This window comes from Canis lupus, chromosome 9 (assembly GCF_011100685.1).
Source record: "Canis lupus familiaris isolate Mischka breed German Shepherd chromosome 9, alternate assembly UU_Cfam_GSD_1.0, whole genome shotgun sequence".
Classification (NCBI taxonomy): Eukaryota; Metazoa; Chordata; class Mammalia; order Carnivora; family Canidae; genus Canis; species Canis lupus.
In genome coordinates, this window is record NC_049230.1 from 26,464,600 (window position 1) to 26,490,275 (window position 25,676).

At 57.7% G+C, this 25,676-nt stretch overlaps 1 protein-coding gene across 27 annotated transcripts in view; it reads left to right on the top strand.

Moving 5' to 3' along the window:
• CACNA1G (calcium voltage-gated channel subunit alpha1 G) overlaps window positions 1-25,676 on the top strand; it is a 63,003-nt gene that overhangs the window by 32,519 nt on the left and 4,808 nt on the right. For 3 of the 27 annotated variants that reach the window (XM_038547673.1, XM_038547676.1, XM_038547662.1), the window contains 21 exons: window positions 1,445-1,513; window positions 3,033-3,117; window positions 3,203-3,396; window positions 4,258-4,689; window positions 5,785-5,885; window positions 6,075-6,198; window positions 8,216-8,284; window positions 8,421-8,605; window positions 9,464-9,590; window positions 11,160-11,285; window positions 11,885-11,974; window positions 12,554-12,746; window positions 14,648-14,701; window positions 19,784-19,935; window positions 20,703-20,812; window positions 21,469-21,602; window positions 21,872-21,942; window positions 22,085-22,163; window positions 22,258-22,379; window positions 22,594-22,947; window positions 23,670-23,813. In XM_038547673.1, coding sequence (XP_038403601.1) covers window positions 1,445-1,513; window positions 3,033-3,117; window positions 3,203-3,396; window positions 4,258-4,689; window positions 5,785-5,885; window positions 6,075-6,198; window positions 8,216-8,284; window positions 8,421-8,605; window positions 9,464-9,590; window positions 11,160-11,285; window positions 11,885-11,974; window positions 12,554-12,746; window positions 14,648-14,701; window positions 19,784-19,935; window positions 20,703-20,812; window positions 21,469-21,602; window positions 21,872-21,942; window positions 22,085-22,163; window positions 22,258-22,379; window positions 22,594-22,947; window positions 23,670-23,813 — 3,015 coding nt within the window. Of the gene's footprint in view, window positions 1-1,444; window positions 1,514-3,032; window positions 3,118-3,199; window positions 3,397-4,257; window positions 4,690-5,784; window positions 5,886-6,074; window positions 6,199-8,215; window positions 8,285-8,420; window positions 8,606-9,463; window positions 9,591-11,159; window positions 11,286-11,884; window positions 11,975-12,553; window positions 12,768-14,647; window positions 14,702-19,783; window positions 19,936-20,702; window positions 20,813-21,468; window positions 21,603-21,871; window positions 21,943-22,084; window positions 22,164-22,257; window positions 22,380-22,593; window positions 22,948-23,669; window positions 23,814-25,676 lie in introns of all 27 variants that reach the window. The other 24 variants (XM_038547678.1, XM_038547667.1, XM_038547672.1 and 21 more) reach the window with 19 other exon arrangements.

Sequence of the window (25,676 nt, forward strand, 5' to 3'; positions counted from 1 at the left end):
TAGGCAGCCGTGAAGTCTGCTGCTGGGAAGGAAGGCAGGTCACTCTGGCCCTGCTGGGGGCCTGTGGCTGCCCCAGCCTGATGGGGGCGGTTAGGGTCCGGGGCCACAGCCTCCTCCACTGGCAGAGCACAGGTGTCTGTAGAGGAGGGTCCCACTCAGCACTTGGTGCTTCAGGTCTGGGGTGGGATGGAGAACAGATTTCCAGATCAATCCTGGTCCAGGCGGGGAGGCAGTGGCATGGCCCTGGAGCGCCCTCACCAGCTGCCCCCTGTCCTGCGTGTGAAAGCCAACACCTGGGTGGTGGGGGAGGGCCAGTCACTCAATGCCAGTGACCCGGACTCTTTCAGAAGCACCTGCCCTCTCTTGTACAAGTTTCAGGGGGTTGCACATGTAGCTTTGGGGGAGCTCCACAATCTGGCAGGAGAGGCTGCTTTTTAACTCTCGTGATGTCCGGCTTTTTTACCAACGAGGCAAGCCACCTCAGGAGAGGAAGTGGCGGCCCCCATTTTCTTGGGCATCACTAGCAGGAGGGCTCAAGGGTAGCCCCTGGCTGGCCTTGCCACCCTGCCAAGAGGTAAGAGGGAGGAGGCCCAGGGGACTGGCTGGTTCAGCTGTTGGTTTCCTGACTTGCGGGGAGCAGTGCCCTGAATCCCTGTATATTTATCATCCACACACTTAATTAAATGAACAGGCGGCAAGCCCTGTGTGAGGCCATTAATTGATATTAAACAACATCATAGCTGTCATCCCAGTGTTACTTGTCATATCCCATCCCAGTCGGAGCAGCTGGCCCTGGTCTGTTTTGGAGGGACCAGGCCGAGTGGGTGGGCCTGGGGAGGCCTGTTCCAGCTCCCGGCCTTCAGCCTCCTCCCAGCTTTTGGCTCCATCCTGTCCTCCTTCCCACCCTCCCTATCCACTCCCCTCAAGCCCCCTGCCAGTGCTGGGCCAGTGAAAGGTGAGCTGGAGACTCAGGTGCAAAGGCCCAGATGGACCCCTACTCTCTGCATGCCTTGGGGCAGTGCTCTTAGCTTCTCCAAGCCTCAGGTACCTCTTCTCAGATGGCATCGGTGCTTCCTTCCCAGCTTGCGAGAGGCGAGCCGGTATTAATAAGGTAGTTTCGGGAGGGCTGGCACTCCTCCAGTGAATGGTAGCTGTGTTCTAGGATTATCGGGGGGTTCAGTCTCCCCCTCTGCCCTTTTGCCCATCTTCATGGCCTCTGCCCTCCACCCTTACAGATTCATTCTGGCCTGAGGGCCTGTGGTTGAATTCTGGAAGGCCGTTATGTTCCCTTTCTCCTGTGCCCCTCCCCGCAGTGTCTCGTCCCTCTCCCACCCCTGCCCGGTTTGCACTATCCTTTTCTTCATCCTCTTTCGACACTGCTGATGTCTGAAAGCCCGAGCGCCTGTGACCAGCGCCCGTCCCCTGCCTCCCCGTCTCCCTGTAGGAAATCAGCAAACGGGAAGATGCGAGTGGACAGTTAAGCTGTATTCAGCTGCCTGTCGACTCCCAGGGGGTAGGTACGCAATCATGAGTCGGCATGCCTCCCCTCTCCGTGCCCTGTGTCCCCTCCACCCTGCCTCTGCGTCTCTGTGCTCGTGTTCACGCTCAGCTGCTGTGCAACTGTGGTAGCTGTGGTGGTCATTGGTGTTGTGAGGTTTGCTTCGATTTTAAGTCCCTTCCCCCACCCCCCACCCAGGACATTGAGAGGAAGAGCCTCCTTACCTCTGGGCCCATCAGCCTGCAAAGGGCACAGTTCCTGTCCCCCGCTGGACCGGTGGAGGGGCGGGAGAAGGAAGGGACTTAGAATCCTCTGTGTGCACGTGTGTGGGACACCGCGTGTGTGTGTCTACACTGAGGTCCCTGAGGAGTCCAAGTCATCAGGCTTCAGTGGACTCAGGTTCCGTGGCCGCAGACCGTGCTCCACCATCTCTCTCCCCTCCCCCTTGCCCTGAGCCCCTATTGGAGACCCCACAAGCTGCCTCAGCTCAGGACAAGTCTTTGGAGGATGTGAGGGTGGAGATGCCTCTTGCCAGAATGTACCAGACTCTTAGTCCACTTCCAAGTCTCTGGCCCCTTGACCACCTGGGAGGTCCAGCAGGTATCCGGGGCGGGGGGTGGGGGCACGTTCCTCCTCTGGCTCCCATGCCAGAGCCTGTGCTCTGCCGTTCCCTACACTGGCACTGGAATTTCGGGCCGAAGCCAGGATTCCTGCGGGACCCCATGGTGCTGTGCATCCCGAGCAGCCCCCTGGAGATCCTGCGAGATAATTAAAGGCCTCGTTAGGGATGTAAACTGAGTTAATGAAAATGATCCCCTGAGATGCCAATTACGCAATATTTATGTCCTTATCAAAAGTAGCAATCAAGTATTTCTTAATAACTTCTTAAGGAGAAGTGTGTAATTACTGAGGAACCTACTGACCTGCTAAGAAGGAAAAAGTACCCCTGAGACAGGGACAGAGGTACAAATGGGGACAGGGGAAGGGGCGGGGTCTTGGGGAAAGACGAGAGGAAGAAGCAAAGGGCCTGAAATGTCCTCCTTGGGCTGAGCTGCTCTGTCTGGGGTCTTTCAATCACCTTCTGGGGCCCTCAGGTCTGAGGCTCGGGGGAGGGCAGCCATGGAAGGAAAGCGGAGGGTACAAGTGGCCTTTGGGATTCAGGCTATAGTGACCATTTCACTTAGGTCCCCAGCTCCCTCTGGCCTATGCCACCCACCTGCCCAGCTCACTCTCCCTTCTCCCTCAGCCCTTCCTGGAGCCAGTCCCAGCCAGGCTGGTTGTGATGTGGGCTCTGGGGTTAGCTGTGGCCTTCTCTGAGGTGTGGCTGGTGGGAGTCAGAGGTGTTGGGGGCCCTGGGAGGGCTCTGGGCCCCACGCCTGGGTGGTCTGGCCTGCGCCAGTGCATGTCTCGTGCCGTGGTTGCTGGTTCCCATAGCCTCTATGTGGTGTGTGCGTGTGGAGACAGGGAAACCTCCATCCATCCCACTAACCCCTGCACGGCAGGGTCCCTGATGGCCTTTGCTCCCCCACCCTAGGGAGATGCCACCAAGTCCGAATCAGAGCCAGATTTCTTCTCACCCAGCCTGGAGGGCAATGGGGACAGGAAGAAGCGCTTGGCCTGTGAGTATCTATGCTGGGGGTGCGGCTCCTGTCCCTGGCCCAGCCTCTAGTAGACTTGGGGTCTCTCCCTCTCTCCCCCCAGCAGTGGTGTCCCTGGGAGAGCACCCAGAGCTGCGGAGGAACCTGCTGCCACCTCTTATCATCCACACGGCGGCCACACCCATGTCGCTCCCCAAGAGTTCCAGCACTGGCCTGGCCGAGGTGCTGGGCCCTGCCTCCCGCCGCACCAGCAGCAGCGGGTCTGCTGAGCCAGGGGCGGCCCATGAGATGAAGTCACCGGTATGGGGTGCATGTGGGTGCCGGACAGTGGGAGATGTACAGATGTCAGGAGGGAAGAGAGGATGGAAGTGGACAAGCCCAAGGAGACAGCCGCTAAGCCATAGCCTGGACAAGCCCCTGGGCAGTCAGCAGGGCTAGTAGCACAGCCAGGTGGAGAGCCCTGGGCTTGGGGGCAGAAGAGCTGTGTTCTAATCCTACTCCAAGGTTTCTTAACTCAATGACCTTGTGTGAAACTCAGCCTCTGCGTTGCATATTGGAAGGGAGGGGGCCCTTATCTTCTTAATACTTCATCTTAATAATAGCAAACCCCATGCAGTTAGTGATACTGTACGAGGCACTATTCTAGAAACACTGCTCAGAAATGTTCTAATGCATTGAATCCTCATCACAGCCCTGTGATGGGGATAAAGTAGGCATCCCCTGTGATGGGGATAAGGTGGGTATCATCCTTATCCCCATTTTAGAGATGGGGTCCTGAGTCTTAGATTGCCAAACTGATTTGTGGGAGGCTCTTCAGTGAGCAGGTGACAGAGCCAGCAGTTTAATCCAGGAGCCAACGTCAGGGCCCATGCTCCTGCCATCATTTTATACAGCCAGTCAACTAAATGAGGAATAGGTACTAGTGTCATGTCTCTTATACAGACAAGGAACTGAGGCACAGAGAGGTTTAGTAACTTGCCCAGGGTCATACAGCTGGTTGGAGTAAGTGATCTGAACCCCGGTGTCTGGTCCAGGGCTCCTGCTCACACTTTCATACCTGATGTGATGCTGGGGAGCCTCGCAGGAGACAGGGTGCATGTGAGGGGGTGCAGGACTGTGCGGTCTCTGTTGGGACCACCCTCTTCTTGGCTCGCCCCCCAGCCGAGCGCCCGCAGCACTCCGCACAGCCCCTGGAGTGCAGCAAGCAGCTGGACCAGCAGGCGCTCCAGCCGGAACAGCCTGGGCCGAGCCCCCAGCCTGAAGCGGAGGAGCCCGAGTGGGGAGCGGCGGTCCCTGTTGTCCGGCGAGGGTCGGGAGAGCCAGGATGAGGAGGAGAGCTCTGAAGAGGAGCGGGCCAGCCCAGCGGGCAGCGACCGGCGCCATGGAGGCTCCCTGGAGCGGGAGGCCAAGAGCTCCTTCGACCTGCCGGACACGCTGCAAGTGCCCGGACTGCACCGCACGGCCAGTGGCCGCAGCTCAGCCTCTGAGCACCAGGACTGCAACGGCAAGTCGGCCTCGGGGCGCCTGGCCCGGGCCCTGCGGCCCGACGACCCCCCACTGGATGGGGATGATGGCGATGACGAGGGCAACCTGGTGAGGCCCCTGCGGCACAGTGACCTCTCACCCCTGACCCCGAGCGAGCCGAGCTGTGCCTGACCTGGCACCGGGCTGGACAACCCCTTCTCAGTTCTGTGGGGTTCAGGGAGTTGCCATCATGCCCCAGGGATCTCAAGGGGGTGCCAGCCCTGTAGCTGAGCTCCAAATGGCCTTTCCTCCTGATGTCCGTCCCCTGAGCCCCAGATCCTCATCATCCGTGGGGCTGCAGGGCTGCGGCTCTGCGGTCCTTAGTGGATATGGATGGTTTCGGGCAGATGTGTATGAATCTTTCATGGGCCTCCCCCTATGACTCAGAAATACCCATCACTCATCTCTCCAAACTGATCCCCTCCCCTGTCCCCCTCTGTCATCTTGACCTCATTACAAGCCTTGATCACACCGCCCTTACCCAGTCACCCCTCCCCCTGGGCTCCGCACACCACCCCCTTTAGCCCTGGGGGTTGGGCACAGGGACCTAGGACCCTGGGGTTAGCATGTGAGGAGAAAGGGCCAGGGTTTCCCCGTTCTGGGTGTCTTGGAACTGTGATGGGGACAATGTTTGATAATTGATATGGCTTCCAAGCCCAGTCAGGAGGGTGGGAGGGACTGGGCAGGAGACAGAGAGGTAAGAGCAGAGAGCCTGGGGCGCCTGGGTGGCTCAGCCAGTTAAGCATCTTGCCTTTGGCTCAGGTCATGATCCCTGGGTTCTGGTATCAAGTCCCCACATCAGGCTCCCTGCTCAGCAGAGAGCTTGCTTCTCCCCCCTCTCTCTGCTCTCTCTTTCTCTCTCACTTGTGCACTCTCTCTCAAATAAATAAAATCTAAAAAAAAAAAAAAAAAGAAAGCTGAGAGCAGGGAAGATGGGGTGCAGGGGAAGAGGGAGGAGATGAACGAAGTGAGGGATACTTGGGGCAGGAGGGAGCATAGGGGGGAGATGAGGGTCTCAGGAATAAAGAGAAGCCTGGCAGAGGGCTGAGCCAAGTGGAAGGGGCTGGACAGGCTGTGAGGACCATGGAGCTGCTGACGAGGGCAGGCAGGTTCAGGGAACTGAGGGACCTGGCCCTGCACACCAGTCCCGTGATGTTTCTACAGAGCAGAGGGGAGCGGATAAGAGTGTGGATCCGAGCCCGGCTGCCTGCCTGCTGCCGCGAGCGTGATTCCTGGTCCGCGTACATCTTCCCTCCTCAGTCCAGGTGAGCAAGGGTCCCTGACGTCGCCTCCATGACACCATCCTGGGGATGCTACAAGTGTCCCCTGGCGTAGGGGCATGTGAGAGAGGGGCCCCAGGCGGCAAGGGCCCAGGAGGGGTAGGGGCTACGGGGCCGGGACTCTCACTACTGCCCTGCTTGCCTCCTGCCCAGCCTTTGCTTGTCTTCGAGCAGGTTCCGCCTCTTATGTCACCGAATCATCACCCACAAGATGTTTGACCATGTGGTCCTTGTCATCATCTTCCTCAACTGCATCACCATCGCCATGGAGCGTCCCAAGATCGACCCCCACAGTGCTGTGAGTCACCAAAGACTAAACTCAGTGGCTGTTGAGTGCCTGCTCAGTGCCAGCCCCCCTCCTGGGTTAGCACTCATAGGGCCAGCAAGCTGGGCGAGGAGGCCCAGAGAGACGTGGAGGGAGGGAACCAGGAACTTCCTTTAGGCCTCCCTGGCACCTGGCACCCTGAGCTGCCTCCTGTGACCCTCCCCAGCCTCTGCCTCCATTTCCCTTCTGTGATACAGCAGCCCAGCAAAGCCCAGCTGGGGGAGTGGGCCCTGCTCCTTACCTGGGTAAAAAGTGAGCCCTGTTGCATCCCAGCTATTTGCAGACAGCACATTCTTAGGAGCCTAAGACCTGTGGGGCCCAGGTGTATTTTCGTGAGTGTTGGGGTGATACGAACAGCAAGAGTGGCCCCGGCTGGGCTAAGTGGTCTTGCTTCCCCTGCTCCCTGCAAAGGGTCTGGGTTTTGCCCATGACCTCTGCGCTGATGGAGGAGATGCCCTGCCCAGTCTACACCACGGACAATGTAGAGTGGAGGAGAGGGAGCTGCCCTTTGCTCCTCTTGGTTCTGCTGGGTCACAGACAAGTAGGTTTTTAGGGGTGTGAGTGGGGACATTGGTCACTTCAGCTTGGTTGTGAACCTGTTAGTCTGTCTTAGAAGGAGAAGAAGAGCCAGAGGCCTGAGTATCTGGACATGTTCCCCAGGGTCCAACCTCTTTGAAATGGGCCCAACTGGTTTTGGCAGCTGTCTCTTCCAAGCCGGGCACCATAGTTCCTACCCCAGGCAATGTTTGCCCCACATAGCATCTTGCCTCACTTGCCTGGAATGGCCCCCCACCCATCCTCGCTGCCCCCACACTGCTGTTCAGGTTTCAGTGCTCCTAGATTTCTATTCTTCAGTAGAGTGGGCTCCAGCCAGGCCAGGGTGAGGGGATGGAGGACCCTTTTGAATGGAAGGCCAGCCTGGGAATAGGTGGGTGAGGGGATCCCCACCTCCAGGGCTTGTGTGGGGTAGAGGAAGGGTGGCTGGTCACATTGCCCCCCCACCCTGTGTCTGCCATCTGCCTGAGGCCTTGCCTCAGGGCCCCCCACCACTGTCACCATATCTTTTCCCCAGTCTTTCCCTCAGTTCCTCACTTTTTTTAAAAGATATTTTAAAAATTTATTTATTCATGAGAGACACAAAGAGAGAGAGAGAGAGAGAGGCAGAGACACAGGCAGAGGGAGAAGCAGGCTCCATGCAGGGAGCCCGACATGGGACTCGATCCCTGGCCTCCCAGATCACACCCTGGGCCAAAGGCAGGCACTAAACTGCTGAGCCACCCATGTGCCTGCTTCTCTCTCTCCCTTCCTCTGTTTCTCTCTCTGACACACTCTGTCTGTTGCCTCTCCAGACCTCTCCACCTGCTCTCTTGGCCACCCAGGGATGGGCCTAGTCTACAGACATCAGGGGACTGGGTCACCTCCTTTCCTGCCCCGCCCCAACCCATAACTATGGTGCCAGGGGATGCAGAGCCTGGACTCAGGCTCGTCGTGTGCCCTGTGGCTGCATTTCTGGGCCACACAGCAGGACAGCAAGTGCTGGCAGAAGGGCAGAGAGTAGGATGAGGGGATCAGGGATCAAGGTAAACCCTGCTCCAGTTTCGAGAAGGGAATCAGGAGAGGGCCTGAGATATGGGACTCAGATGACAGCACTGTTGGGGGAACGTTTCTCCTTCCAGGCCATGCGGGGGGCGGGAGGCAGTGCTGTTCAGGAGCAAGGGTGAGACTGTCCACAGATCTGCAAGTGAGTCTGGGGGCCTGGGCGCTGGCTGTGTGTGTGTGTGTGTGTGTGTGTGTGTGTGTGTGTGAGAGAGAGAGAGAGAGAGAGAGAGAGAGAGGTCTGAGGAGAGGAGATTGTCTGCCTTTTTGGGGAAGGTGGGGGTCATTTTGCTGAGTCAAATGTTGGAGGTGGTTTCTAGCTTCTGTGTGCAGAGCAGCCCTGGCCCATGAAAGGGGGTCCTAGTGGGTGATACCTGCCTGCCGTCTCTTGCAGGAGCGCATCTTCCTGACCCTCTCCAATTACATCTTTACCGCAGTCTTTCTGGCAGAGATGACCGTGAAGGTGATGGGGGGTCGGTGTTGCTTTGGGGCTCTCTGGTTCCTGGAGGGTGGTGGCTGGAGAGATTGACCCCTGTTGGAAGACAGGGCTGGGGACCGCAGGGAGGCGGCGGCGACAGTGATGCAGCGGGCGTCCCCAGGTGGTAGCGCTGGGCTGGTGCTTCGGGGAGCAGGCGTACCTGCGTAGCAGCTGGAACGTTCTCGACGGGCTGCTGGTGCTCATCTCCATCATCGACATCCTGGTGTCCATGGTCTCCGACAGCGGCACCAAGATCCTGGGCATGTTGAGGGTGCTGCGGCTGCTACGGACCCTGCGCCCACTCAGGTGTGCCCCAGCTGAGTGTCATCCTCAGAGGCGCCCCCAACAAGCCCACAGTGGAGTGCAAGCCCCACGAGCCCCTGCGTCCTGCCTGTGACCCCCACAGGGAACCCTGGCATCACTTGGCTTAAACCATGGCCCCAGAATTTCCCTCCTTGGGCACATCCCCTCCACCACATGCCCCTGACCTTGGGCAGGCCACCACATAAGAAGCCACAGGCAGGGCCCCCATATTCTTCAGTGGGAGCTCTCCCTTGAGTGGTACCGTTGGGGGTGACAGTCCTCCCTGATGAGATAACAGACTTCTTTCCCCATCTTTGCACACCTCTTAGGGACCACCCACTGGGTAACATTCCTAGCAGGGAATCTACTCTCTCAGGGGACCCTCCCTCAATCACCCCTCACCCCTCCCTACTCATGTCACAGATGACAATACTGACTAGTGACACCTCCCTGGCTGGGGGGTCTGGTGTCACCTCCTGCCTCCTTCCTCTCCTTGCCTGCACCCTATATGTCCCCTCCAAGTTGACCTCCCTGTCCCCACAACACATTGCATCCCAGGGTTCTACTTCCCTTGAGTGGAGTCCTCACCCTAGCTCTATCAGGTCATAGTTTGACATCTGGGAGGGGAGGGGAAGGTGGGGGAGGTGGGAGTGTCTACATCCTGTTTTGAAAGATTAGGGGTCACAGTCCCCATGTCAGTCAGTGATCCCGTGTAAGAAGTGCTCTGCACGTGGAGCCCAGAAAGCCAGAGTCCAGGGTGGGGACCAGAGAGCCAGATGGGGGGCCAGGGCCAGCAGGGCAGGGAACAAGGGAGCTTCTGAGCTGAGGGGCCCCCTCTTGTTCTGCTCCCTCCCTCCCTAGGGTTATTAGCAGAGCCCAGGGGCTGAAGCTGGTAGTGGAAACGCTGATGTCCTCACTGAAGCCCATCGGCAACATCGTGGTCATTTGTTGTGCCTTCTTCATCATATTTGGCATCCTGGGGGTGCAGGTTTGTGGGGATCTGGGGGCCCCCCGTGTTGGTGGAAACCCAGGGAGTGGCCTCCCTCTTGGCCCTTAGCTACTGAGGCTTGAGCTGCTGCGGCTGTAGTTTTTATTCCAGAAAGGAATAAACAGGGACACCTCCCTCGAGGCCCTAGGCCTCAGGCCCTTTTGCCTCCTGGGCGTTTTGCAGAAAGCTAGGAGCCTAGAAGAGATCCCCAAAGGGGCCGAGGGCCTCTGAGAGGCTGCTGACCTGCGGCAGCTGCAGACTGCTGTTCCTCCTGCTCACACCCTGCACTCTGGAGTGCAGACGCTGCCCTGGCCCAGGCTGCCCCGGAATCCCCTCCCCTCCTTCCCTGCCTGAGCTGAGTGGGCCCCAGGCCAGGCCGGGGGATCCAAGGCCCAGACAGCTGGGCCAGGTTAGCGGCCGCGGCGGCGAGCTGGCAGGCAGGAGGGTGCAGACCCCAGACGAGGCAGGAAGTGGGGGCTGCTCAGGAAACTGGGCCTCTGGCCCAGGGAAGAAAAAAAGATCAGGAGCTGCCTGCAGGATTTAGCAGGCGCCCCCAGGAGCCGGGGAGCCCCTTCAGCCCAGCCTTCCAGAACCCTCTGGCTCCAGCTGTTTCAGCTTCAGGGTAGACAGACGGCTGTCTGGGCAGCGGCAACAGGGGAACTCCTGGGTGGCTACTGCCCCTCCCACGTCCCTTGGCTTCCTGGAGTGTCCTCTTTGCCCTGGGGAGAGGGCTGTTCCCAGTTTCCTAGAATTCTCTAGCCCCAGGGACCAGGCTGGGGTACTTTTGCCAAAGCTGTGTGGTGCCTCTTGGCACGCCCAGGGCCCCTTCCCCTTCTCTCACTTTTAGCCAGCTTGGATGAGCAGAGGGAACCACTGGGAGCCCAGTCCTGGGCTCTTCCATGGACTTAGGTCCATCCTCAGAGGTTTACCCAGGGCTCCTGGTACTCCTGATCCTCCCACACCTTCCCCATCTATGGTCATAGCCTGGTCTGTTCTGGAATGAGGGTGAGCTTTCTAGTCAGAAATACCTGAGTTCAAGCCCCCTTTCTGCCACCTACTGGCTATTCAACCTTAGTGAGTGAATTTACTCCTGTAAAGTGGAGTTGATAATACCTAGCCTGCCCCCACCATTAAACCAGGACACCTGGCCTCTTCCCCAGAGCATCTAATACAGTGGGTCTAGCGTGGGCTTGAGAATTTGCATTTCTAGCATGTTCCCAGATGATGCCAATGCTCCTGGTCTAGGGACCACACTTGAAGAACCAGTGGCCTTACCCTTGGTTGAAAATCAATGGCCATTCCCCTCCCTCTGTCCTTCCCCAGCACCTGCCCTGCTGACCTTTCCTCCTTCCCTAGGGTCCCTGCTCCCGGGAGCCCAGAGGAAGGAGTATTTGCAGGGGTGGTACCTGTTAGCGTTCCCCTGACTGGCCGGTGCACCCTGTTCTCACCCAGAGGTGTCCCTGGAGCTCTTAGGCCCCAGGGCTTGTGAGGGAGTGGTGGGGCTGACAAGTTCAGGGCTCCCTGCGGCCGCAGCTCACTTGCTCCATCTCTGCACGCGTGTGTGTCTAGCTCTTCAAAGGGAAGTTCTTCGTGTGCCAGGGCGAGGACACCAGGAACATCACCAACAAGTCTGACTGCACCGAGGCCAGTTACCGGTGGGTCCGGCACAAGTACAATTTTGACAACCTCGGCCAGGTGAGCTCCATGCTCCCAGGTGGGGGTGGGGCTGGCGGCAGCAAGAGTCTGGAGAGGACACGAGTCCCTGCATGACGATGCATGCAGGGCAGCTCACTTGCCAGGGCCTCAGCTTCGTCAACGGTGAATGGGCCATCCTGGCATCTCTGTGGAGGGTCGTGTCAGGGCACAATGAGATGATGTGTGTGTCTGCTTAGTGAGGGACAGGGCACATGTATCTTGTCGAGGCAGCGCCTTCTCTTCCTCCATATCTGCCAACGCAGAGCAATGTAGAACATGACATCGTTCACTTGCTTTTGCTAGTTTGTTTCCCAGACCCAGAGTGGTTTTGCTCTCTGGATTTCCAGAGCTCGAGTGTTCCTTGCTCCGCTTGGCCAGGGTCAGAGGGCTTGATCATCTTCCATGGCTCCTCTGGCTTCACACCAGCCACAGAGCCCTGGGGCAGAGAGCTCTCGTAAGGGCCTGGAGTGTGACTCAGCCCTGAGCTCTGAAAGGCTAGGGTCCCCTGAGCTGCTGTCAGGAGGTGCTTTGGGGACAGGTGGTGGGTGCTTTGGCCACATATCCTAGGTTTCAGATGGTTTCTCCTCCCCTCTCCCAAGGCCCTGATGTCCCTGTTCGTACTGGCCTCCAAGGACGGCTGGGTGGACATCATGTACGACGGGCTGGACGCCGTGGGTGTGGACCAACAGGTAGGGCCGGGGTGGGCACGATCCACCTTTGGACTTAGGTCTCTCTAGGCATAACAGGGTACAGGCATTGGACAGGGAGAGGGTGGGGCTACCTGGCAAAATGCCATCAAAGAAGCATCACTCCGTATAGCAGAGGCTTTGACCTGTAGCCTGAGAGCCAAATCCCGGTGTGTTTTATTGGATTGCCACGTGTTTACACTTTTTTGAGTAGTGGCAAACATTTAAAAAAATTGGTGGATTGCATGTGATAATCCAGAACCGGGCCTGCTCAGGATTAGTCGAAGGATCTGGGAACATAGGGCTTGCATTCCTTCAGGGCAGGAGTTACTGGAACATGGAAGCAGCTGCCCCTTTGGGAGACAATACCTACTCTCCACTTTGCCACAGTTGCTACCCCTCCCTACTGTCTAACACCAAACCCACATTCCTCATTTATATCACCTGCTGGGGCCCTGTAGCTGACTAAGTCTGCAGACCATGTCGGAGGGAACCAGGCTGTGGGGCAGCACCTGAGACAGTTGGGTCTTCTGCCTCCTCGGGCTGATGCCTCCTCCCCTTGTCCTTCCTGGTCCCCACCAGCCCATCATGAACCACAACCCCTGGATGCTGCTGTACTTCATCTCGTTCCTGCTCATTGTGGCCTTCTTTGTCCTGAACATGTTTGTGGGTGTGGTGGTGGAGAACTTTCACAAGTGTCGGCAGCACCAGGAGGAGGAGGAGGCCCGGCGGCGAGAGGAGAAACGTCTGCGGAGACTGGAGAAAAAGAGAAGGAGTAAGGAGAAGCAGATGGCTGGTCGGTAGTCTTTCCACATCTCTCTGAGTCGTGCTTGACCTTGGCCTTGTGACTGCAGGGGACCAGGGGCTGGGGCTGGGGGCAGGGAGAAGATGCTCCCACCCCCCTCCCCACCTCCTTCCCCTAAAAGCATGTCAGCCTTTAGAGCACGCATGAAGCAGACCAGTTCAGCTCCGTGGGGGAGGGGGGCGACCCCACCCCGCGGGGCTCCCCAGGTCTCAGCATCATACTCCTCGGATGATGCCAGGTGGAAGTTGATGCACGACCTCTCCCAGCTGCCCTCTCAGAGGAGCTCATGGGATGAGAATCATGCTACTTTGCCACTTGCCGGTGTCCGGAGACCCAGGAACTGGCCCAGGTGCCAGACTCACCTTCCCCCCCAGGATTGGGGAGCAAGAATCTTGAACCTGTGCCTGCCTAGTGTCCGTAGCTGCTGAGCAAGGGCCTCAGCAGAGCCTACAAATCAACAAGTGGCATGAGAGAACCCCAGACCCAGTCTCTCTCCCTATCTCCAGCACCAGCAAAAGTCCCTAGCTTCCTGGCTATCTTTTTTTTTTTTTTTTTTTTTTTTTTTTTTTTTTTCCAAGCCGGTGGGGGTGTGGGGGGGAAGATCTCTCAGGGAAGGTATGAAGTTATAGGAACTCTAAGCTCACGACTCTCTGGCCTTAGCCCCCTCACCTGGGATCTCCAATATCTCATGGCCTTGGTTGGGGGAGGCCCCCCCCATCCTAACTTCCTCATGCTCATGTGCCAGGGGTGGGCCAAGACTAAGGGAAAAGACACAGATTCCAGGAAGGATGCAAGAGGAGGAACAGGTTTTGTTTCTCCAGGTGTGTCTGCACCTGTCTCCCTGTCTTCAGGATCCCTGTCTGTCTGTCTGGTACTTAGTACTCTCTGAGACTCTCAATCACTGCCCACGTCTTGCTGAGTATCTTTCTGTGTGGGTTTCTCTGAGCCTTTGTGTGTCTGTCTCTATTTGGTCTACGGGGTTCCCTTCTCTCTACCCTTTCACAAACCGTCTTCTTCACGCCAATAAGATGTGTGCAGTGCTCTGAGTTTTCCCTTTGGTTTGTTGAAATGTGAGTACCAACAAATGGGTTAGGGGCCGCGGTGCCCTTCCTTCCGCTCTGCCCCTGCTCCATCTCCTGCTACCTGTGGGGGGTACCTGGAGCGATGGGGGGATGGCCGGAGAGGGGGTAGGGGTGGACAGAGCCTGTGCTCCCTGTGCCAGGGGAGGTGGGGTAGGACCTCAGGATGGATGGCAAGGAGATACTGGCCTCTGGGCAACGGTGGGTGCTGTTCTCCACATCCCACATCCTCAACGCCTGCACCCCAGGCCCTCTGCTCAACTCTGGGGTAGGGGCCCCATCTGGGCTCTCCCTGTGGATGTCTGAAGCTAAGCAGGCGCACTACCCCCAGCAGCCACGCTCCCACCCCTGCTCCATCCGCCCCACCCCTCCTTACAGTCTGCCTTCTCGGCCGGGGCCTCTCCAGATGGAATTCTTTTGGCAGGAGGCACTTGTGGCCCTGCCTGACCAGCTGGCTCCCCTTCTGGGGTCTGGAGCTATCTCAGGTGCTGCCCAGGCCCAGGCGCGGGTAGGAGTGGACATCTGTTCTGATGACAGGCTGCCTGCCCCTCCCCAAGCCTCCATCTCCCTGTCCCTGTGACCCTGATGAGCTGGCCCAATTACTCATCTTCCTCAAGTGCCCTGGGCCCCGAGTTTGGGGCTGGACACTCAGGACTAGCCACCCATGCTCAGGGCACCCCACTCAAAGGCAGAGTGAGGGTTGGAGCCGAGGGGGAGCGAGCTGCTTAGAGGGGGGCCCTGCCCAGCCCACCTGGTCCGGCCAGTGACCAATGTCGTGTTTCGTTCTTTTAGATCTAATGCTGGACGATGTAATTGCTTCCGGCAGCTCATCCAGCGCGGCGCCAGGTACTGCGTCTGGGGTTATGGGTTCCAGGGCGAGGCCCGGGGGCAGTCATGCCCTACCTGCCCCCAGGCCCGCCTCATGCGTGCTGGGATGTCCTCTTTGCTCTCCCCTCCTTGGCTCATTGATTCCATCCTCTTGGGGTGAGGGAGTGAGGGTCCCTGGGGCGCCAGGCTCTGTGTCACCCTCTAGGCCTATGCTACGCCAGACGGGAGGTGAGGGCCTTGCAAACCCCTTCCTCCCACACCTCATGGAGGACCTTCCTTCTCGCACAGGGCTTCCAAGGGCCAAGCTGCCCATCCCCCTGCTGCCTGTTCCCACTCCTCCTCCGTGTCACACCGTTCAATTATTAGAGCTGCAAATCTCTCCCGTCTCCTTTTGTCTGAAGGGGAGACTTTGATCCAAGCAAGTGGGATGAGAGGAGCAGAGAGGAAAAGGATTTGTTTTAAGAATGTAACAATGAATAATTGAACAGGTTCATTAATAGTCAAGTAATCGCGGTGGCCACGTCATCGCTACAAACAGCAGGGCTGGGGATCGAAGGCCTGAGTTAGCCACAAGCTTCTCCCCACAAAAAGCCAAAGATTTGGGGGTGAGTTGGGTCCTTGTCTTTGAGAGCCGTGTCCCTGCAAAGGCTCTGGTCCTGCTCGTCCTCCCCTGGTCCTCTGGCCGCTGCTCCCCCAACACGGCCCCCAGGCAGAGGGTCCGAGGCTCAGGGAGCCTGTAACAGGGCTGTGGGGCCTCATTCCACCCTCCGATGGCTTGGCCAGGTGGTTTCCAATCTGTTCGTCCCCAAGGGCACCCCTTATCGTTTCCTCCAGCAGACCCCACATTCTAAGAGCCGGCCTTTGAAGTAATGACTTTGTTTCACTGCTTTTGCTAATCAAAGGCACATCTAATTGCTAACCAGAGCTTCTGAGCTGCAGAAGGTTTCACACAGAATGATAGCAAAGAAAGACCATTTTGCCATTAAATTAGTCTGTGGGGTCTTAATGTAGGCATGGGTATGATTTCTTTACACTTTTAGAAATATTGAAAAGAACCTCAGGACCCCCACATGGCTGCCTTCTTAGGCTGCAGAGGACTTGGGACTTGAGGCTGGGAACCACTGGGCTATACCTTTCCCCACTAATCTGGGCTCCCCCAGAAGCCAGACTCCTGCAGACACTGCCCTCTAGGGGTTGGGCTGTCTGACCTGTGGGGGCTCAGGGAACCCCTGAGCCTCAGTATGGGGGGCCATCCCTGAGGATCGATGTCTCTTGTCCCCATGGTGCTGAGCTATGGTGTTTGGAGAGACCATCTGTCTGGGGGCTCAGGAAGCTCCAGCTGGTTCGTGTCTGGATTGCCTGGGTCCCATGTCTCTGTGTCAGGCTGTACGTAAATTCCTGATGTGTTAGGGATGAGGCGAGGGTAGGAAGAAGTAGCTTCAGCTTTTCCCTTATGGGGTCACCTGGTCTGTTGACTGAAGTGTCCATACATACACATTTACCCCAATATCACCCTAGCATGGGGATGGCCCATAGAGGCTTCTCCACACCAGGAATTAACACACTAAGACTCTCTTGGCCACAAGATCTCCTCCCAATACACCCACTTAATGCCCAACATCTTTATTACCTTCACACCGCATCCCCATTCTGGGCACATTCCACCACGCTCCCATTGGCACAAACGGACAGGTACCCTGATGGACAATTTTGGGTCTTACCTTTCAGCAGGTAATAAAGACTCAGAGACCCCTAACAGGAGCTTATACCATTCCATATCTCTCTTTCCCAAACCTGGTGTTCTGTGTGGTCTCTAGTAGAGCTTTTCAAACTTGTGTGCTTAATAATCATCTGAAAAACAGTAAAACACAGATTCCTGAGCACTGCCCTAGAAATTCTCATGGAATGGTCTGTGGTAGGACCTAAAAGGTAGGACCTGAACATCTGCATTTCCAATTAGTTGCCAGGGGATGGCGATGATGATGCATGGTCTACCCAACCGTTTGATGGGTATGAAGTCACAACCCCTAGCCTGGGGCAGCTAGAATCAACTCCCCCCACCCCTGCCCCTGCATCACACCTCCACGCCAGCACCACTCCCACTCTGTGCTACTCCCAGAGGAGGGGGCCAGCCAGACCCCAGAGAAAGGCAGAAGGGAAGAGTCAGTGGATATCGGGAATGGCCTGACCGGACACCTGGGTCCAGCCCAGCTTCCAGGTAAAGAGAGGGATGGAGTCACTGGCTGATCAGGTCAGCACTAAGGGACCGCTCAGCCTCCCGTACCCGCTGTGCTCCTGTCGACCACCTGTGGAGCCTATGTCCACTAACCCTCTCTAGTTCCACCGGGACCCAGTGATCAGCCTGGCCACAGCAGCTGAAGGTGTGGCCTCTGCCATGGGGGCCAGTAGTCCCAGGGGAGTGACCCCTGCCTTCCGCTTACTCCCTGTCACTCTTCTTTGCAAACCCTCTGCCCTGGCTGTGCCTTGGGCTCTACTAACTTCCCGAACCTGCTGGCTAACTCACTCACAGCTGTGCTGCCCCCTGTTCCTTTCCTGGATCTTACCCCTGATAAGGAGCTGGGCAGTCCTGGGGGTGCCCTTCCCCCTACTGTCCAGCTCTGCCATTTTTTTCCTCCTAAGGCAGCTCATACTGGTGGGGGCAGGGAGATGGGCTATGGCCGGAGCTCTCAGAGCAGCAGACTTGTCCAACGCTACCCCAGGAGGTCTCGACTTCTTCGAGCACAGGTGCTTGCCTATGGAACCCAAGCCTGGGGAGCAACAGGGGGTGGCATCATTCAAAGCCTAACAGCAAGAGACTTCGGGCAAAATCTCTGAGGGACCCTGTGGGGCAAGGCCCCAAGGCCTTGGGCTTAAACCTACCAGGCAGCTGGCGAGATATCTGAGCTGGGAGTTCAGGTCCTGGCTCCATCATGGCCTCACAATGTGTGGAAGCTCACTTGCGCTGGGCCTCGTTCTCTTCCTCTGTAAAACAAAAGGAGTGGCTAGGACATGCTGATCAGATTGACCCTGGGACTCTTTGGACCTGTGCTCCCAAGGGGGATTTCTGGCAGCTTCGGCACCTGCTGGTCTGGGGGAGTGGGGTGCTGGAAGGGCAGACCTCAAGGGCCTGGCACCTGTCACTGTGAACAGATGCCCTGCCTCAGCCCTGTCACCACCTTTCCTCTGGGCTGCTTGGAGGAGGGTCCCAGGCTAATCCCAGCCCGCCTGCCCTCAGATAGCTAGAGCAAGGCCAGCAGGCAGAGGTGGTGGCCGCAGCTCTGATGGGGCTGCCTACGCAGTCAGACGAGGGGGACGGGGGAGGGGGGACTCTCTCCACCTCTCCTCTGCGTTATCTCAGCTAATAATGGGGCTAATAAGGAGCCACTTTTTCTAACCTAATTGTATTCAAACATTTTAGTTAATTCTCCATTCATATTTTAGCATAATGGGATCGGGTGCTCTCGGCACTTATGGAGATTAATGCAGAGACAGTGTTCCAGCTGCTAAGGCAACGCAGGGCGACTAGCGCCCTCTGGTTCTTGTGGGTACCGAAGGAAGGAAGGAAGAGGCCCCGCTCGCCTGGTCCACCCTCCACAATCGCAGTGTGGATGACCCGTGGCCTCATGTTGTCTTCTGTCCTGAGCCTCTCTACCCACCCTCCCTTCCTGGGATCCGAGGGCCATCTGAGCTACCAAAGCCAGAGTTGGCTGGCCCAGCTCTGAGAATTAAATGATGGCCTAATGCACTCTATGGTGCCTCCCCCAGAACATTCTAGATTTTCTGCCTCTTGGTTATCCACACCTCAAGGCCGATGCTGGAGAGTGGCATCGGGTGAGGCGGAACATGCAGCTCTTGGGCACTCTTCTTCCTTCGGCCTTTGGTGGGGGCCCACCCCAGGCCACTCCCTACCTCAGTTTACCTCTCTGTTAAACAGTCCTCTGCATGGGGAAGGACACTTCTATCTGAGCTGGCCTGGACCCAAAGCTTTCTGCTGCCCCTGAGCCAGCCACCCCTGGCACAGGCCTCAGAGGCTGCAGCCCTTGCTGGCTGGCTTCCGCCCTAGACTTTCTGGGGGGGAAGGGCTGTCTGGGACCTGAGGTTGCCCCACACCTCCCCGTGGGGAGCCTCTTCTTTCTTTGTGACTGCCTAGGAGACCAATCTGTCAACCGCCTCCAGCTGACATCCATGCCCAACTTGGCCTGGCCTTTCCTCAGCACCTGGAGGAGGGGCCCCCTGCAATCTCCTGCCCCCAGATTCATTCTGCCTGCTTAGCAGGCCAACCTTCTGGCACCATGATTTTATAACTAAGTGGTTCACTAATTACAAGAGAAATATGCCTCTGACAGATCTCAGACAGTGCTTCCAGCCCAGCCTGTAGTCTGATGCTGCCCTGACGCCCAGGAGCAGGCGGGGCATGGCCTCATTAGAAACTGGGTGAGTCCTTCAGGTGGAGCCACCCCCAGATGACTCTGGGAAGAGCAGAGCCTGTGGCCTTTCCTCTGTACCCCGCCCCCCATGAGGGCATGGGGGACCTAGGCCCTGCCCCTCCAGGGGCCCTTAGGTGGGTCAGTGTGGCCAGTCAAGAAGATGTCTGATTTCTGATCTCTGGTTATTCCCGAACCCCAGCTCTGTGTAATCTGCTCTGCTCCCCTCGAGGGGCTGAGCGTGGTGAAGGAGCAAGGGCCTTTGCCTCTGTCGATGGAGCTTCCTTCCTCTAAGCCTGATAAGACCGGTTGGTTTCCATCTTATCGATCTGGCCTTACTGCAGAACACCAAGTCAAGGGCATTATAAGGGGCTGGTGGATTTTGGAGGCAGCCCTGGGGAGGGGGCTCACCTGGTGTCTAATGTGGGTGGGAGCTCTGCATGTCCTGACTCCTTCTGCACCCAACTGTAGCCAGTAGAACAGACGCTTGGGGGGCAGACGCCGAGGGAGCTCCCTTGCCCCCCGAGAAAGGCAGTGTGTGGAGGGCGAGGACGCAGATGAAACTGGAATGTTGCAGCTCTGGCGTTAGAGGCTGGCGCCTGTGAGGGACTTGGGTGGTGGGGGCTCCGTGGGCAGGGGCCGATGGTTGCTCTGCTCTCCCCTCTGCTCCCCCCAGAGGCCCAGTGTAAACCCTACTACTCAGACTACTCCCGATTCCGGCTCCTCGTCCACCACTTGTGTACCAGCCACTATCTGGACCTCTTCATCACGGGTGTCATTGGTCTGAATGTGGTCACCATGGCCATGGAGCACTACCAGCAGCCCCAGGTAAGAGTGAGTAACTGGCACTCCGGGCCCTGCCTCCAGCTGTGGGACTGCAGGGTAAGGCGAATCCAACCTGTGCTGGGGACCTTGGGCAAGTGCTGGGCACCCTACAGGACTTCCCTGTGTATACCTTGTAGTGACCCTTGGAAGTGGGCACCATCTTGGTTTTACAGATGAGGACACGGAGGCTCAGTGAGGTTACATGACCAGACCAAGGTCCTATAGCTAGGAAGTAGAGGACCTGATTTCTTCATCCAACAAATATTTATTGAGTGTCTGCCATGTGTTTCTTTACCCTTTGAAGGTACAGAAGGCAGACCAGTAAAAACTGGTATCTGCCCTTCTGGGGTTTGGATTCTAGTGACTATCCAGCTCCAAACTCACCAGCGATCTTGTCACTCCTCAGATCAGCCTCCGTCAGCCTTCAGTCTCCCCATCTGTAAAATGGGGATGCTGAATTAGTAATACACAAGGTCCTTTCCAGGTTCTAGCCTTCTGTGCCTTCCAACACATTCTCATGTGGTGTCCTCACCATCCCTCAAGGAGAGAGATCCTTTAGCACAAAGTTTGAATCATGCGTGTGAATGAGGACCTTCTTCTATCCTGGTGTGGTGGCCAGTGGTTGACCACCATGGCAGAGACAGAAAAGAAAGGACCCCCTTAGACTCACCTGTTTCCCAAATCTAGGAGTGTGATGGAGGGGGAGGGGCAGGCATCCCCCCTGGGCCTTAGGAGGCCCTGCATAGACCCTCCCGGCCCATCCCTGCCAGATCCTGGACGAGGCCTTGAAGATCTGCAACTATATCTTCACCGTCATCTTTGTCTTGGAGTCAGTTTTTAAACTCGTGGCCTTTGGCTTCCGTCGGTTCTTCCAGGACAGGTAACTGAGAGGGGTGGGGTTATGGGAGTGGGGAAAGGACCCATCTCCCCGAGGAAATACCTGAAAACCTTTCTGGACTCCTGAAAGGTTCAGCCTCCACTCTAGAGCTGATGGCAAGGGGGAGCGGGGGGCCTGGGGGATGCTAGCAGCTGGAAATCCATGTGGCCCAGACTGGGGCTTATGAGCACAGAGCCTGGAGCCAGACTGCCTGGACCAGATTCGGATCCTGGCTCCACCACTTAGAAACTGGGGACCTTGGGTAAGTTACTTAACTGCTCTGTGCGTTGGTTTCCTGATCTATCAAAGGAGAAAGAATGCTGTGATGATTATGAGTTCCTATTTGTAAAGCCCCTAAAAGAGTGCTTGCCACCTAGTAAACAGTATAAAAGTGCCAAATTAAAAAAAAAAAAAAAAAAAGAATGGCTACAAATGCAAAGTAGAGGTCCTGAGCTAAAAGACTTGGTCCTACCTGTGTGGCCAGCTGGTGGTGTGAGGTGTGACAGAGTCAAGCCATGGCTTCTCCGCAGGATGGAGAGGCAGGACTGACAGACCTCCACCCCCCTTTCTGTCATCACTTGTATTGCCACAACTGCCCCCTCCTCTGCGGTGCCCCCCCACACACACACACTCAGGGAGCCGTGTCCTGGGCTTTCCAGGTGGAACCAGCTGGACCTGGCCATCGTGCTGCTGTCCATCATGGGCATCACGCTGGAGGAGATTGAGGTCAATGCCTCGCTGCCCATCAACCCCACCATCATCCGCATCATGAGAGTGCTGCGCATTGCCCGAGGTCAGTGCCCGGGTGCTCACCCACCACCCACCCGTCCAGGCTGGCCGGGGACTTCATGCGTGTGTGTTCCCACCGGGGCTCTCTCCCAGCCCCAGCCTCTGTCAAAGAGGAGGGCTAGGGCTGGGCTGAGGGCTTGGGTGGAGCCCTGGCAGCCTGGCTGGCCACCCCGCCAAGCCAGCAGCCCCGCCCCGGCCCTGGCCGGCCATCCAGCTGTGTGACCCGGGAGCCAGCCCCGGGGGCCAGGCTCACTGCTCTGTCCTGTTCCGCAGTGCTGAAGCTGCTGAAGATGGCTGTGGGCATGCGGGCGCTGCTGGACACAGTCATGCAGGCCCTGCCTCAGGTAGCTGGAGGGAGGGGGTGGCGGGAGGGCTCCTCTTCGGGAGGAGGGGGTGATTTCCGAAGGGACGGGCAGTAGGGGGAGCTCGGGGAAGCTGGCTGGGAGACCCAGTGGCACCTTTCCCATTTCTTTTCCTCTCTTCCAGGTGGGGAACCTGGGACTTCTCTTCATGTTGTTGTTTTTCATCTTTGCAGCTCTGGGTGTGGAGCTCTTTGGAGACCTGGGTGAGTCGGGGTGGGCAGGACAGAGGGGCCAGGGCTGGAGGCCCCGGGGCTCCTGCGCTAACTCCCGCCTCTCTCTCCTGCCCCCCTCCTCCAGAGTGTGATGAGACGCACCCCTGCGAGGGCCTGGGCCGGCATGCCACCTTTCGGAACTTTGGCATGGCCTTCCTGACCCTCTTCCGAGTGTCCACAGGTGACAACTGGAACGGCATTATGAAGGTGAGCCCACACGGCAGTAGGGGCTGTCCCAGGGCTGGCCCTGACCCCAGGAGGCACTTCTACTCCTTGAGCCCAGATTCCTTGGCGAGATGAGGGGCCATGAATAAAAGCATGTGCTTCTCCATGCAGAAACACTCTAGAACCCCCTCTCCCCAGCATACACTCTGACTGCCTCTCCCCAGGACAAAGCGTGTAATGCTTTTTCCACCCCCAGGACACCCTCCGGGACTGTGACCAGGAGTCCACATGCTACAATACAGTCATCTCCCCCATCTACTTCGTGTCCTTCGTGCTGACGGCCCAGTTTGTGCTGGTCAACGTGGTGATCGCTGTGCTGATGAAGCACCTGGAGGAAAGCAACAAGGAGGCCAAAGAGGAGGCCGAGCTGGAGGCTGAGCTGGAGCTGGAGATGAAGACGCTCAGCCCACAGCCCCACTCGCCACTGGGCAGCCCCTTCCTCTGGCCGGGGGTCGAGGGCCCCGACAGCCCCGATAGCCCCAAGCTCAGGGCCCCGCACACCGCGGCCCACACGGGAGCAGCCTCGCGCTTCTCCCTGGAACACCCCACGGTGAGCAAACAGCCACCCCTGCCGAGAAGGGTGTGGGACCGGTGGCCAGTGGCTGGGGGTGGTGTACAAGGAATCGGCAGTGTGGTGGGCCCCAGAGCCCTGCCCAGATCCTCCTGCCCCTCCTGCCTGGATGCTGAGGGGTGAGTGGTCCCCCCTCCCACCCATCCCCAGAGATGGCTGCTGCACCCGCAGCACAGGGCCACCCCAGCAAGCCACCAGCACGTGTGTGGCTCATCCACGCCCTGCACCTGCAGCCCAGCCGGCCTCCCCTTCTTGGCTCTTAGGTTCAAGGCTAAGTTTTCTGTTTCCTTCCTGTTTCTTTCTTACCCTTGCCCGATGACCAAACCTCTTTCCTTCCCACCTTTCAACCTCCCTGATTCCATCTCTCAATCCTTTCCTTATCTTTGCTTTCCTGCTCCCTCTCTCCCTGTGAGCTCTTCTCATCTCTGGCTCCTATTCTCCTTCCTCCCATACCTCTCTCCTCTGTCCTATCCCCTCCTCTTTCTCCTGTCTCTTTGTTGCTGGGGTGTGCGTGTGCATGTGTGTGTGTGTGTGTGTGTGTGTGTGTGACCTCCTCCTCCTCCTCCTCCTCCTCCTCCTTCTCTCTCTCTCTCTCTTTCTATATCTCTCTGTCAATCCCCTGCCACGACACTTCCCCTTGTTGCCCCTCTGCACCCCGCTCCCCTGACTCTCTGGCTCCCTCATGGGCTGGTCCTCCCCAGGACAGACAGCTGTTTGACACCATATCCCTGCTGATCCAGGGCTCCCTGGAAGGGGAGCTGAAGCTGATGGACGAGCTGGCAGGCCCAGGGGGCCAGCCCTCTGCCTTCCCTCCCGCCCGCAGCCTGGGCGGCTCCGACCCACAGGTTACTGTGCCCCCCGTGCTGTGCCGGGCTGTGCCATGCTGTGCCGTGCTTCTGGGGAGGCGGGGGTGTTTCCTGCCCACTGGGTTTCTGGAGAAAGAACAGCCTCAGGGCCTCAGTTGAGCTTTGGGCTTGGCAGGAGGGAGCTGGGGTTCTTACAAGCTGAGATCAACCCTTGGAACACATTCTTGGAAGGTAGGGATGCTGAGGTTGTAACTTCCAGGGAAGGATGAATTTAGGAGAGGTTTACAGAGGGCATTTGTCAGAAAACACCTGGACAAGAAAAAGAGAATGGGAGGGAAGACAAGTTGGCAGTGGGACCTTAGTGGGTGGAGGAAGTGAGGTGCCAAAGCCGGGGAAGAGGGCTTTTGGGGACAGTGCAGGTGGCCAGGGGACCCACTGAGGGATATGTCTTCAGGCATAGTCTGCTTCTTCCCTATGTCCAGCACCCATCCCCAAAGTCTCTGTTTGGTGGCTTTTTTAGCCATGAAGCCCACTAGACATGATGAGTGCTCTCAGTAGCCAGTGCTTTCTGACCTGGTCCTGAGAGGGAATGGAAGGTTCCAGCTGAGAGTGGATTCTGGAGACCTCGCTGTGAAATAAGACTGGGTGTCCCCCGTAAGCCCAGTCCCTTTCCATAGTTTTGTATGTTTTTCTCCTCCAGTCCCATCTAAACTCAGCTCTTCTGCTTTCTGGGGTTCTCCTACCCTCCTCTTCCCCACTTGTGACCTATCTGGCTGCCCTTGACCCCCTCCGTTTGGCAGAGCCCCCTGCCACCCCTCCTAGGTCAGGTACTGCAGGGAAGCCCCCGATAGACCTGGAGTGGAGGCAAGGAGACAGGTGTCAGTGGGAGAGAGAAAATCCTAGTGTTCCACTGGCCCTGCCAGGTGGAAGGGAAGGAAAGCAGGTTCCCAGGACCTGGGACATCTGTATCCTGATCCAAAGAAATAGAAAGCGATGCTCACATAGGAAGGGACCCTGGCCCTAGGGTTCCTGACCTCTTGAATCCCCTCTAGGGATTATTCAGCCTCAGATAGGCCATCAGGACTGCAATCAGGCAGTGACCTAGAATGATCAGTGAGAGAGCACATCCCTTCTCGAGGCCTCCCATCCTGAAGGAGGCTCCTGGGGGAAAGGTGCAGGGAGAGAAGGGGACACGATGGCGATGGCGTGATCAGGCAGGTGGCTCACCTGAGATGGAGGGCCCTCCCCTCCCTCAGGGTGCTGGAGACACTGAAGTCTCCCTGCAGAGCCAGCCAGTTGGGAGGCGGCCCACCCGGGTGCGCTCAACTCAGAATGGCGGCAGGAGGAGAGCATCCCCCAGAACCCAAGCTAGAGGGCGGGCAAGCTGCCGGCAGGCGGAGGAGGGCCCAGGAGGGGCGAAGCCAGAATCTGGGGGCAGGCCAAGTCCTGCCAGGCTTTTGGAAGCAGAGAGAATAGGCAGGAAAGAGTCATCAGATTGGCGGCTTTGTCCCCAGCGCCCCCCCACGCTGCTCTGTCTGTGGCGAGAGCGGAGAGGCGCTTTGCTGGCCTTTCTTCGTTCTTTTTTTTTTTTTTTTTCTGGTATCATCTTTATGAGAATCGAAAGCTGTCCCTGCTCCCCGCTTCCTCCCTGGGTGGTGGTAGTGTGGGAGGGGGCCGGTAAGGTTCCTGGGGTATCTTTAGAATAAGTTTCTGCTTCTCCTGCTTTGTCGGTGTTTGCTCTGGCTCCCTGGTGCCTGCTGCAGCCTCTCTGATCAGAGGGGGGGCTGGAAGTGGGGTGGGGGAGGTGCCGGCAGCTTACTTGGGAGAGGGGTGGGAGAGAGGAGAGAGGCCTTCCCCCACACCATGCTTCGTGAAAAGGGGGAAGGGGGGCTCTGTGTGTGC